Source organism: Petaurus breviceps, unplaced genomic scaffold (genome assembly GCF_028583685.1).
Source record: "Petaurus breviceps papuanus isolate PSGF00001 unplaced genomic scaffold, PetGlider_PUasm1.0 90503, whole genome shotgun sequence".
Taxonomy (NCBI): Eukaryota; Metazoa; Chordata; class Mammalia; order Diprotodontia; family Petauridae; genus Petaurus; species Petaurus breviceps.
The window spans coordinates 2,559,262-2,573,002 of NW_027187265.1; the positions used below are offsets into that span (position 1 = coordinate 2,559,262).

The 13,741-nt window shown below is 38.7% G+C and overlaps 1 protein-coding gene across 6 annotated transcripts in view; it reads left to right on the plus strand.

Annotated features, from left to right (window-relative positions):
• Nucleotides 1-2,002: 2,002 nt before the first annotated feature.
• The window catches only part of NCOA5 (nuclear receptor coactivator 5), a 31,800-nt gene continuing 20,061 nt past the window's right edge, over nucleotides 2,003-13,741 (plus strand). Inside the window, exons 1-3 of one of the 6 annotated variants that reach the window (XM_069062730.1) lie at nucleotides 2,003-2,279; nucleotides 10,466-10,748; nucleotides 13,254-13,320. In XM_069062730.1, coding sequence (XP_068918831.1) covers nucleotides 13,283-13,320 — 38 coding nt within the window. In that variant the 5' untranslated portion in view covers nucleotides 2,003-2,279; nucleotides 10,466-10,748; nucleotides 13,254-13,282. Of the gene's footprint in view, nucleotides 2,280-2,590; nucleotides 8,611-10,465; nucleotides 10,749-13,253; nucleotides 13,321-13,741 lie in introns of those variants that run through there. The other 5 variants (XM_069062731.1, XM_069062732.1, XM_069062729.1 and 2 more) reach the window with 5 other exon arrangements.

Here is a 13,741-nt window from a genome sequence, read left to right on the forward strand (position 1 = left end):
CCAGGGAGGCTACTGCACTCCTTCAAGTCCCATCAGTATGGTTTTGTTGTGGCCCATAGCTATTCCAGAGAGTATCTGAGAACCCAATCTCATCTTTTAATTTGCTGGGTGCTATTCAAAACACAAAGGCCAGAAACCTTTCTATAAAAGGCTCACACTTAAAGCAGACAATACAGAGGAACTCAAAATACGATAGTATGTATAAAGCTGAATGACCGCATATAACTCGTATTAATTTTAAAGTACATCAATTTCATCATCTGTGAAAAGACAGGGTTCAATTTAATTAAGTCTTACTACATGCAACAATAACAAAAAAAAATCTCTGTTGGACACTGAGGACACCAAGGATACAAAGTTAAATATGCAACAATGTCTTTTCTCAAGGAACTTACATCCTCTTGGGGGATATAACAGGTACCTATATAAGTACTAAATACAAAGTATATGCCAAGTAACACAAAGTAATTTCAAGAGGTACACAGTAGCTTTGAAAAGAGCTAGAGAGTTTGATATGAGGAAGAAGTGCATTACAATTATACGTGATAGTCTGAGCGAAGGCAGAGTCTAGATGGACTTGAACTAAATGACCTCTAAATTCTCTATCCAATTCTAATGCTTTGTCCTATGTTCTAAAGTCCCTTCCAACTCTGACATTCTGCGATTGTATGTATTAATCTCTTCCAGTTTTGTGATAGAGAGGGATTGAGGCTTTTGGTGAAAAGAGTATTTGAAGTCAAATTTAGTTTCTTAAGGTTGCAGACCTCTCTGGGCTTCAGCTTCACACTCTGTCAAATAAGGCAATTAGACTAGAAAATCTCTAAAGATATTTCAAGATCGAAAAGTATGTTCCCAAACACCTTCTCCTTCCTACCTCACTCAAAAAAAAAAAAATGTGAACAAAGGATGTTTAAATTGGAATTCATTTCCTTGGCATTCAGGATGTCTTACAGGATCACAGAATTTAAAGCTTACCTACTCCAACCTTACCTTTCTCCACACAAATGGAGGAAATGGAGGGTCAGGAAGAAGTGATTTATTCAAAGTTATACATGTTAGTGGCAATTAGTTTCACACCAGATAACATTGTGGAAGGAGCAAGTGGTAAGACAGGAAAGCTGACTCAGAATTGGAAAGCATATTTTGTGGAAAGGGTCAGTATGTTATGAAGGAGTAGGCTCAGGAAGAACCTGAAATAGTTCCTAGTGTTACACTAGATGATTTCTAAAGCCCTTAATAGGGCTCTAATTTGCTCTAATGGAGCAAATGATTGGCAGGAGGATTTAGAGCTTCAAGGGACTTTGGAAAGCACCTAATCCAACTCCACTTATTTTACATATAGAGAAACTGTTTCAGAGGGAAAGTGACTTTCCTAGATCACACAGGGATTTAGCAAAAGTCTGGATTGTAACCCATGTCCTGACACTGCATGACCAATAAAGACACCGTGCGCAGTACAAGAAAACTACCTCTATAACCTGGGGGTTTAAACTGCTGTGATCCTTTCTCCCCACCCCCTTGCTCTGAATCTCTGACCATATCCCACTCTTTGAGGCTTTCCTCCTTAACTGTATTAGGGAAGATTGGGAGCATTCAACAACTTCACTTTATAATTTAGAAAACTGAGACCAAGTGAGGGGGCAGTGATTTTCACAAGGTCACACGGGTAGTACATCAAAAAGTCACAGTTTGAACCCAGGACCAAATGCAAAAAAGAAAGAGGACTGATATCCTGGTGCTTGGTAGGGGAGACCGGCTGGGAAACCCGAGACTTGAAGTGGTGTCTCTAGGCTAAGTGAAAGGAGTGTACTAACTCAATCACCTAATGCCCCAGGGAACGGTCACCGATGGAAGCTAGAGAACAGATAACCGCCACTCCAACTGCCCAAGTGACGTATGCAGCACCCCCCTCCCCCGTCTCCCAGCCCCGCCCAATTTATACACAGGGAGGGGGCGGGGCCGGTAGCCCTCGGTGTTTCCGACTCGACCTGCCGTAAACCGGCGTTTTCTCGCGACACTGCTGGGCATCCGTTACGTGCGCGGCCCCCGGGCCTTCGTCCCCCTCCCCCTGCCCGTCCTCCTCCCACCCCGCTTTCCGCCTGGGCCGCCATTCTCTCGTGCCCGCGCCGGTCGGTTGGTGGCGCCTTTGTCCTACGACAGACGGCTACAAGAACGAAGGAGGAGGCCCCAGCGGCCTAGGCGTGTGACTGCAGCGGTGGTGGCGGTGGCTGCCCCTTGAGGACAAGAACGGCCGGGGAAGGCCCCCGGCTCTGGTAGCGGTGAGTGACGGGGATGGGGCGTAAACCAGGCGCTGTCAGCTGGGGTCTACGCGGTACCGGCTAAACGGATGGCAAGGCTGGGATGGGAGGATGAGGTGAAGGGAGAAAGGAGCCCGTTCGGCGCGCGCCTCCCCTCCCCCCCGCTCGCTCCAAACCCGGGCCCCCCTCCGCCCCCCTTCAGTCTTCGGTCTTCGGTCCTCATTGGCCTCGTGCGCGCCCGCGCGCTGTCCTCTCTTTTCCTTCGCGTCGCCTCGCGCGTTCCTCCAGGCTCTTCTCCCCCCTCCCCCCGGCAGCGTGGCGCGCGCTGCGCAGGGGCTAGGCCTGAGGTGTCTAGAAAGGTTGGAAGGAGCGCGTTCCCTCCGCCTCCTGCGCGCGCCTCCGTCCCCACCCCTCCTCCGCGAGCCGTCCTCGCTCTGGCCTTCTGGCTGTCCCCAAATCGTCCCGTGTGGGACGGTGTGCCGGAAAATGATGAGGTGCTCCCAAGCCTGGGAGACCCAGAGCTTCCCTTGGAGTTTGAGGACTGATTAACCCTTCCCCCGCCGCCCGGCCTCTGGCTTCTGCTTTGCCCCGGAGCGGTTGCCTTTGGCCTCTCCTCGTGCCTCGTGCCGTAGTTTGCCCCGGAGCTCCGCGGAGTTCTGCTTGAAGCGCCCGGGGATGTCAGGTGCCTTGTAATTAGTACCCCACGATTTCTTGCTCGTGCGACGTTGTCGTTAACTGGCTCGTTAGCGATCACTCTTGTTCCCAAAGGACAGTCTAAGTGCATACCCTTTAGGGTGTTTGCTCAGTTTCCTTAAGGAGCGTCCTGGTGGTTTCTAAAGAAAGACCCTTCTACGAAAGCTGATGGGAACAGCTTTTGGTTTTTGAACGTGGGAAACAGAAATGATGACACTTGCTGCCTAAGTCGATCCGTGGCATGAAAACATGACGTTCCGAAAATACTGAAGCTCAATCCTTGGTTTACTCGGATTAAACATCTCACTTGTGTCTATTTGTTGGCATATAAACAACAGGATGGTTCCTTCCTTAAATCTAGTTTCTGCATCATCCCTTTCCCCATCTTTCTCTCATCCTTGAGATTTTCTTTGGAGATTAGCACATGCTTAAATGTGAAGTCCAAAACCAAGTTTGTAACTTCTAATGAAACGACCCTCCCAGAAGCAATGTTCATTGTTGCATGCTTATTTATAAAAACCTATTTGTTGAAGCCATTTAACATGTCTAGCTATAAGCCGTACACTGTTGTTAGAGGTTGAAGGGATGTCAGAGGTCATCTAAAATCTGTTCATTTTCTATATATTTTTGACTGGCGCCATTTAAGTTATTTAAAGGGTTGATATAGTCAACAATTATTGGATTAAATATTTTAGGGACTTCTTTTATTCAATATTCTTTTGATGTAATGATATGGTTTTGATATAGAAACTACATAAGACTGAGGTCACATCCAAGTTTCTAAGCAACTTCTTTATGTAAGGGGAAATCAGACTTAGATTTCATTCAAGAGTCAGTTTCAGAATTTTGTGGGAAGAGTCATCTTTGGACAGGGATTTGAGAATTATGATCTACCCTTCCCACTGAGAAAAGATTGGATATTTGAGGCTTCAGTTTTCAAAAAATCATCACAATTACCTCTGCATCATTGACCTGCAGGTGGCAGTGCATTTCTGAGACCCATTTAGTAAATAAGAATATCTGAATAAAAGTTTACTTTTAAGAAAAGGGAGTCTTGGGAAAGAATATTTAATATTTGTTTCTGTCTACTTTAATGTTGCCTACTTGTGTTTGAGGCCTAGTGTGAAAAAATGAAATAACCATCCCAAAATATAAAATTCACATGATTCACTAATGAAGAGGATTTTTACCTTCTCACTGGTTTTAAGTGACAGTATCACATAAGTGTGAGCAAAAGGTTTGTCCTGTGAAATAAGTGTGCCTGTACCTAAAATCTTTGGAATGAAATTTAAGTGAACTATGGACTTTTAAAAGAATAGTGACGTCTTTTCCCCTCTGGCCCCAATTAGTGAGTGGTAATAATGAAGGGATCAAAACACTTTGTGAAAAAGTAACAAATACGGCAACACAAAATAGAATGACAGCAGAATACATAAGGCCAGCATACCTGCTGCTTTTCAGATAATTTTATTACCGACAAAAATAAATGCTCTCACACATTGTCATTTTTCTCTCCTTTGCTAAATAGAGAAATTGAATAGGTCAATTATACTTATTCTATTTACATTAAGAAAATAATTCACCACCACCCCAATCTAAATTCTACTAAACTCTAAAGATGTTTCTCTTACCTTGCCTTTTAAAGCATTGCTTTCTATAAAGTTTAATGTCTTTTGACCTGGGCTAGTGCAATGCATATTTTAAAAACTGTAAAGGAAAATATCTCTTAACAAGGAAAGAGTAAAGTTAATTTGGATGTGAAATTATTTAATTTCTTAAGACAGTTTGAACCTGTAAATCAAGGGTAACTCTTTGAAAACTGTACAGAACTTTGGCTTTTAAGGAATATAATTTGTGTGCCCAGTTGAACATTTACATGTTAAAAGTAGAATTGACACAGGATATTTAAAAATTGATTGTGTGTCTTTGCAAAAGAAATCGCTATTTTAAGAGAGAATGTAGGTTTTGTAAGAGAAATTTATAACTTATCAAATATCTATAATAACTTGTTGCTAGTGCTCGTGGTTTTTAAATACAAATAATAAAGGATATAATTTCCTTTTTGTCCTGATATAAATCCCATTTGTGTTTTTACTTGCAACAGGTAAGGATAGACTCACAGACTCCTAAAATGGTATGAGTACATTTCCTTGACACCATATTAGTGTACTCTTATGGTTTCTTGTGTGTACTCAGGGAAAGTTCACATTGAGTTCAAAACTCAATCCTAAACAAGAAAATGATTTAAATAGAGGCAGTAAATTGTAATTATAATTGTAACAATAGAAATAGAAGTAGTGAATTGTAATTATGATTGTAATGATATTCAATCTCTGTGTGCCAGTTTTCCAATTTAGAATCGCACTTCTGGTTCATGAATGATTTTGTGTTATAGGGTTTTGAGTAAAAAAAAAACTACAAAAAATCTATTTTTGGTTTAATAGTTTTGTAGTAGTTAGAAGTATCTTGAAATCCATTTACCTTAAAAAAGGAAAGGACAAGATGAGGGACTTGTCCATATTAAGTATCTTTCAAAATAATAGAAGCTATACAATTAGAAGTAGTTTCTCCACTAAAATCGAAATCTCCTTTTTAGACATCTTACTCCATCTTTAAATTTAACTTTTTCACCCTCTGGCTTTAGGTATTTAATTCAGCAAACATCATTTGACAACTTTCACTTTCTTAGACTAAAAGAAGACCTCCAAGCTTATTAACTTTAAATTTGCTCCCATTTTGCTTCTAGTGGTGTGAATGTGAAGTGTTGTATATGTCCATATTTTTGTGAAGAGTTACATTTGGATCTGAAAGCAAAACATCCCAAAGGAATAAGAAGAGCTCTAACCTCATCAGCAAAACTCCACTGACAACTCTGATTCATCAACTTTAGAGAACTTTAGTTGTCTGTTTGCTCCCAGAGAGCCACAAAAACTTGGAAGGCATATTATCAAAATGTGGCAAGATTAGTGGTTAGTACTTTATTTTCTGCCATTTTATGACTGGAAAGTCAGAAAAGGACAACTTAAAATTTTAATGCATATCCAAAGAATACTTTAAAGTCCATCAGATGGTATTGAACAGAATTAGTAGTAACAAATTTTTTCAGAGCACATGATTAGAACTCTATAACTTGAATTCACTTCTTTCACCCTGGACATTTTGTGCTTCCTTATCTTTGGAGATAACAATGTGAGAGCTCTACTGTCTATACTATTTTAAGTGCTTTCATTTTTAATGGAAGCCATAGTAATGGCTTCTGTAATTACTGTAATAGACTGAGGGGAAGGGAAGATAATTTCTTCTAAAATAGGGACTTTCTGGGGAAGACTTAAGTGTCAGCTTACTACATAGAATCAGGGATAGACAGATAAAGAGAATGAAAGCTTTTGTGTCATTTTTCATTTGTATCTGACTCTTCATGACCCTATTTTTGGGGGTCATGAAGTGTAGGTTTTCTTGGCAGAGATATAGGAGTGGTTTGCCATTTCCTTCTCCAACTCATTTTACAGATGAGGAAACTGAGGCAGACTGGTTTAAATGAATTACCCAGGGTCATACAGCTAGTAAGTGTCTGAGGTCCAATTTGAACTCAGGAAAGTGGGTCTTCCTGACTTCAGGCATACCCACTCTATCTACTTTACCACCTAGCTGCCCATAGAATGAAAGCTAACTATCAGTAAAATTAAGTCTTTTTTTTTCTTGAATAGTCTGATATAATAGATGAATTACTTTCAGTCGCTTGATATCTTTGAGGGGAAACCTCTGAGATCCATTAGAGATAGAGAACTCTCATGCCCCATACCCACCAGACCTGTGCCTCTCTTCCTCCCTGTATGAACTAATGTTCCATCAAGGATACTAAAAATAATTCTTTCACTGGAAGTGTACAATAATACATATTACAAAATCTCATCAATTTGGACTCATTATTTTTGAATGTATATTTATATGAAGGCTATGTGAATCTGAAAAAAGTTTACTGAGAAAATAGAATAGCTATTGGGGTTGGGGTATAGTTTGCCTATTTAGAGAATAAACTTTTCCACCATTTTGGGGTGTGTGTGTGTGTGTGTGTACTATAGGATTATAAATTTAGAGTTAGAAGGGATTGTAGAGGTCCTGTAGTCTAGCTTCTTCAAAGATAAGGAAGCTGAGTCTCAAAGTGCTGAAATTACTTGCCTGAGATTGCACAGTTATTAAGTGGCATAGCTGAAACTGGTTCTCTGACTGCAAATTTAGTGCTCTTCCATAGCACCTTATTACCACTACTGATATGTTAATTATAAATTATTCTATATAGTTCCCCCAAGGACCTCTACTTAACCAGTCCAGAATTTGTTTTCCCAGTTGAGCTAGTTTTAATAAAGCTATATTTCTCTTTTTTTTAATGTTAGATATTTTACTCATTTAGATTCACCTCTTTATTTTTTCAAAGTAGTGAAGGCTTACCACATCACTGTTTTTTTCCAATCATTTATGCTGTGAGGTGGGACAGATAGTATTATTCACATTTTTTCTGATTGAAAAAGCAAAGTAAAGTGACAGTAAATAACTTAATCAAGGTCATATAGCTGACTAGATACTAAATGTCCTCATTCTCAGCCCAGCACTATTTTCATTAGGAAAGCAGGACAGTATAATAGAATGCTTTTGTTGGGATTGTTTAGGATAATAAAATATCACTAACAAAGAAAGAGGTAGAAGGATTGTATAATGGGTCAATAGAGATTGTAGATTTAACTAAATAATATGGATTCTACCCTATTTTGACAGTGGGGTCCCTATGGATATAGATGTTGCAACTCATTATTATTGTACAATCTGGACAAATCAGCATTCCCTAGGGCCTCTCAGGAATAGTAAAAGAGTACTTTTCTTCATTCCTCTTTCCAGGAAGGATGTTACTTTTTGTCCAGTTGCAAGTAGGTATATTCTTTTGTAGGAGAAAAGTAAGGCAAACAGAATGAATGAATCCTTGGTGCTAGTTTTCCAAATGTAAGGGAATATATACAAGTGACTGTGGCAGCAGTAGTGATAGTAGTAGCAGTAGTGGTAGTGACACTACTAACTAGTAGTGGGAGTGACAACTAACATTTATATAGTGCTTAATACATGCCAGGCACTGTGCTAAGCATAAAGGACTGGTCTAAAAAGGGAAGGAAGATTTGGTTGATGAGATTATAGAATAGACATATCTAATTATAGAATGAACCAGGTCTGGTTTCTGGAAAAAGAAATAGAAGGAAAGTAGTAGACTTTGGATAACATCTGTTGTCCCCCCCTTATTTGGGAGCTCAAAAGCTGTGACAGTCACTTTCTTGACAACATATTTTTCTTTTTAAAATCCCATATGGTGACATCTTTCTCATCACCTTATCTGAGTTAAATAATTTCTGATTACTAAGATTTCATTCTTTTCTAATGAATCTTTTGGGAATAGTTTTGTAATTGTGCTGTTTATATCATCCCTAGGAATGTTACAATGGCTAGGTGGTGGTGCTGTCCCTGGGTATTGATTCCTAGGCTCACAGTGCTGCTAATAATTCCAGTGCTCAGTGTGTTCCATTGCTTAGGGATTCATGCCATGTGAATGAAGAGGTCCAGATTTTGGAGGGAAAGAAGGGTTGTCTTTGTTAAACGCAACTAGGATATAGGTAAGGTAAGCAGCTCTCATACTTACTACTTCATGCACTATATATTTTTTACATAACAGATTTATCTGAACACCATTCTGTGAAATTTGTCTAAAATATTAGTCAAAAATGAAACTATATTAATATCTTTATTTGGGAGTTTTCACCCTTCTCTTTTGTGGACTGCAAACATTCAGCTACTTCCTGTTCAGTTGATCTTTCAAATTCTTTTGCATTATGTATTTCTATGCAACATTCCTTGAATTAGTATGTTTTTCTTTTTAAGAAACACTATAGTTTTCAAATGGTCACTTGAAAATAGATACATTCCAAGACTATGCCTTAAAATATAATGGTTTTGAGTGGTAGTAGGTGGCACAGTGGGTAGAGTACCAGGCCTGGAATCAGGAAGACTAATCTTCCGAACTTATATCTGGCTTCAGACTCTTCCTAGCTATGTGATCCTAGGCAAGTTACTTAACCCAGTTTGCCTCGATTTTCTCATCTGTAACATGAGACGTAGAAAAATGGCAAACCACTCCAGTATCTTTGCCAAGAAAAACATCAAATGGAATCATAAAGAGTCAGATACGACTAACCAATAATATTATTACACCACTTAACAAGTTTTAGAAATAAACATTTGAGTTTGTTAGAGAAAGAATGGCAGCCTACATGTTCTGGGGACAGGGTAAAGAGAAAGGGAAAAGATGGAATTTTCAGTCTTCTTCCTAGATACAGTTTGCCCAATGTCTTGGTGCTGATCTTTCACACATCCCACGATGGTTTGCTTTTCCTGTAAGTACTTAAAAATAACAACTCCCTTCCTCCCTTTTTTCCCTTCTCCCCTACATTAAACTTCCTCAATATAGACCATCCTGGTCTAGGTAGATATTGAAATTGAAGGTATTTGATTAAAGGAATTCACATCAAAACTCTTTAATTAATCCCAGAAATATTTGCATTTTAAAAGGAAACCTTTTTAGTGAACCTTTAGTGGAATTATAAAGCCAATGTAGGAAAGATATTTGGGGGAGGAATGGAAGGTAGATCTTCCTTGCTCTTGAATCATGTCATTTTGGAGTCAGTTCTCTTAAACTGATTTTGGTTTTTGTGGCTTATTCATCATCCTTCTTCCACTTAAAAACCTACAGATTATCTAAAAATACAGTGAATTTTCTAAAATCCTAACTGCAGATCCCTACGGCTCTTAACACCCCCTCAAAAAAAAAAATGGACATCAGTTCAGTTGGATAGAAAGGTCTGTTTGATTTGTCCAAGTCTTATCCTTTCCAGACAAAAAAATTAGTATAGCTTCCTGTTCTTGGTAAAACTTCCCAGTCTACTAAGACTTCAATAAAGAATGAACTATTCAAAACTCAGAAAGTCTTAAATTGGGGTGTCTAAATTAAGACATGGTATGCTACTTTTAAAAGGTTGTTCATCTATGATTCCTACAATGAAATATGGAAAGTTGTTTTAGAGGTTTTATAGAAGAAATATATATTAAACCAGACCAGCCAAATATGTTTCCTAAATTTGGGGCTAAATCACAGTTATCTTAGAACTTAAAGGGAACTTTGAAATCTACTAGTTTTGTTTTGCAGTTTAGGAAACAAGACCCAAGGAAGGGAAGTGACTTGACACTTGTTTACTACCTGGTACCTTTTCATGTAAAAGAAAATGTTTAAAATTGATGTACTCAAAAGTAAATTTTTGTTCAAGTGATTTGAAGGTACAGAACATTGAAAAACACTTAAATATTTGACTTTAGAAATAGTTTTTAACATCCCCTATAAAATTCATTTCATTCTCACTAGAAGTACTTTGCATTTAGGACATATAACACACTTCTTTCCATTTTTTTCCACCCAACAACAGTGGGCAATGGGCAAAATTATGCAGTACAATGTTTCATACAGCTGGTTGGTGGAAGAGCCAGCCGGAGCACAGGTCTTCTGAATCCCAGACTTGAACTCTATTGACTCCTTCTGAACCTCTGTGTGTCTGCCTATAAAACAGCAGTTCTCATCCCTGTCCCCTGGCCCTACCTCTCAACAATGGTGTTGCACCCAGTAGGGGCTCTGTACACAAACAGCCTACTGGTGCAGAAGATCCTAGGAACCCCAGGAGCCACTCAGGAAAGTTGCTTTCCAAATATAAGGTAGGGATAGGTGAGTGGTGGACTGCTGTCCTAATGGGCCAGAGATGGAGGGTGGAGGGATCTAGCAGGAATGGAACTACTAGAAATGTTCAAAGGCTGAATAACTACTTGTCAAGGATATTAGAGAAGGGATTCCTATGTAGGATACATTTTCTGAATAGTTTTGTGGCAGGTAAGGGTTTGGATCAGATAACCCTAAAAATCCTGTCCAACTCAGATTCTATGATTCTTTATTATTCTAAAGTTGGTATCAATAGGTGGCATTTTAGAGTGAATAGAAGTACCTATAATTTAGTGGTAAGCACATTAGCACTATTTTTATTAACCCATCACCTAAATATTCATCTAATCCAGAATTTTAGGTGCCTACAGCACCTAAATTATAAGTACTCTCAGAATTGCAGAAATACTTTTTTTTGTTTGTTTTGTTTTTTTGGAGGGGGGAAGGTAGGGCAATTGGGATTAAGTGATTTGCCCAAGGTCACAGGACTAGTTTTGTGTTAAGTGTCTGAGGCCAGATTTGAACTCAGGTCCTCCTGACTCTAGGGCAGGTGCTCTATTCACTGCGCCACCTAGCTGCCCCCCAGAAATACTTTTAAAACTGGTGAAATGATGAAGAAGATGATTAGATTCCTATTTGTATCTGACACTATCCTATATTGTACAAAATGATTGAACAGAAAGGCCTTCCCATCTTTAGACCATTGTTCCTGACAACTAAATGATTCTGGTGCCATGTTTTCCCTAAAGAATATAAGAATAGGGGCAGCCAGGTAGCGCAGCGAGTAAGAGCACCAGCTCCAGTGTTGGGATGACCTGGGGATCAAATCTGGGCTCAGATACTCAGCACCACACCCAGAAATAACTGGCCGTGTAATCTTGAGCAAGTTACTTAACCCCGATTGCTTTAAATATATGTATATATAAAAAAAGAATATAAGAATATTCAAATCTAGAAATAAAAGGACTTGGAAGAGCTGCAGATTGCAGTTTGTAGAGGTATGGTCCAGAGTATCATTGTCTCAGAACTATTGAGAAAATGTATCCTATATTTTTTAAAGTATTATTATAACTAGAGCATGCTAAATTTTAAAAATATATATATTTTGGTGAAATATGCATCTATTAAGTTTTTCTGTTGACCTTGGTTTTTTTTCTTTAATCAAAGGACTATTGACCTCTTTTCTTAGATTTAGTGGAGAAAGTTTCCTGACTTAAGAATGAAAATAAAGTAAAATAATTTGACGATCCAGTTAAAATAATGCATATTGAATTGACCTGGAGAGTACAACGTAAATTTAGTTACTTTCTTTATGGGATCTTAAGACTCTAGGTTATAACACTAAGTTTCTCCTTAATTGTCTCAATTCAAGAATTTGGATAGGAATGTTTTAAAAATCTAATAATCACCTTTAAGCATCCTAGCTTTGTGAATGCTTAATAATATTTGATAATATACTTTTAATTGTCTCCATTTGGATTAAAGCAAACAAAACTTTCTCACATGATTGACATTTCTAAACCAGTTAATTATCCTGGATATAAGTAAACTGTGAGTTCCATTGTTGTTTCATTGGGATATATGTCTTCTGATACCTCATCACTTCTCAGCTTCTCCAGTGTTTTCATTATCCATATGTTGCCAAGCAGTTTTTGGCTGACCATGTTAGTATGTCTGTAACTTCATGATTCAATGTTAGTCTCCCTTCTGTACTTTATGTACTGTGTGTGCCAGGTTCTTCTGATAGAAACTTATTTAAAGGAGCATTTTTGGTGAAGTTACTTATTTCACTATTATAGTTTGTAGTATTTATTACATTACTTGGGTCTGATAAACCAAATGCACTTGAGTTGGAAACAGGTCCTACATCTGGGCCCTTGAAAATTCATTCTTGACTCTAATTTTAGGTGTTGAATTTTAGAAGGTCGTAGTAGTATTCCATTTGGCAGTTAGGACAATCAAACAATATTTCTGCCATCTCAGTATGGGAATTTCTATTTAATGGTAAGGCAACATAAAACGTATGAGAATTGTCTGATAAGCTGGACTGCTTGCCTTCTAAAACATTTTAAGTTTTGAGCTGATTCTGGTCAACCATCGTTTCACAGTAACAAAAAAATTGCTTAGGCCTTTGTTCTTTTTTACCTTTATTAAAAATTTCAAAGGCCCTTAAAACTAGTCCATCTGAGGACTGGTGAAGAGGGTTAAATTCAGCCCTTCAGGAATTGTGGCTTCAAGACTTGCCACAGTGTTAGTCATTAAAGAATCAGTTTTGCCCAAGATTTGTATTCATTGTAAATCTGAGGGCCATTCCTTATCAAGTCATGACATTGTACTGCCTTAATAAAAGTTGCCCAAGTGACAGTGTATCTTTGCTGAATGGATTTTTCTTGCACCATCTGTTTGGCAATTGTATTTTTTTGTTGTTGCTCTCATTTGAAATTTGCTGATGATCTTGTTTTTATTCCGTAGCATTGAACAGATGGGTTGATTATTCTTTTCAGATATTAATAAGGCAGCGGAAAGAAGAAATATGAATACGGCTCCTGCAAGACCCAGTCCAGCACGAAGGTAAAGTACCCTGAAGCAGCGAATTACCCTGGGAGAGTCGGGCTTTGGGGAGTTAAGCCAAACTTCATCCACCAAGTGTCTCTTCTTCCCTTTCCCCCCAACAAATCAAAGGCGCTCAAGTGAACGATAAGAACATGAACCATGTGTGAAGGGCCTTGCTGCTTTTTTTAAACATCAGGAGATGCAGAGGAAGCTTTGTGTGTCCGGTGCCAAACCCAGCAGCGAAGTTCAGCGTGCAATAAATGTTGCGCGGGATTGGAAGAGGACAAACTACTGTTTGTCTCTGGCTCATGTATCACTGGCAAACCTCTGCATCTATAAGGATTGCTTGAGGTCTTCAGTGTGTCCCATGCTGCCCTGCTGTACAGTTATCACTGTTTCATCTCTTCAATCTTAAAGGCTGCCAGTACAGATTGGTTTT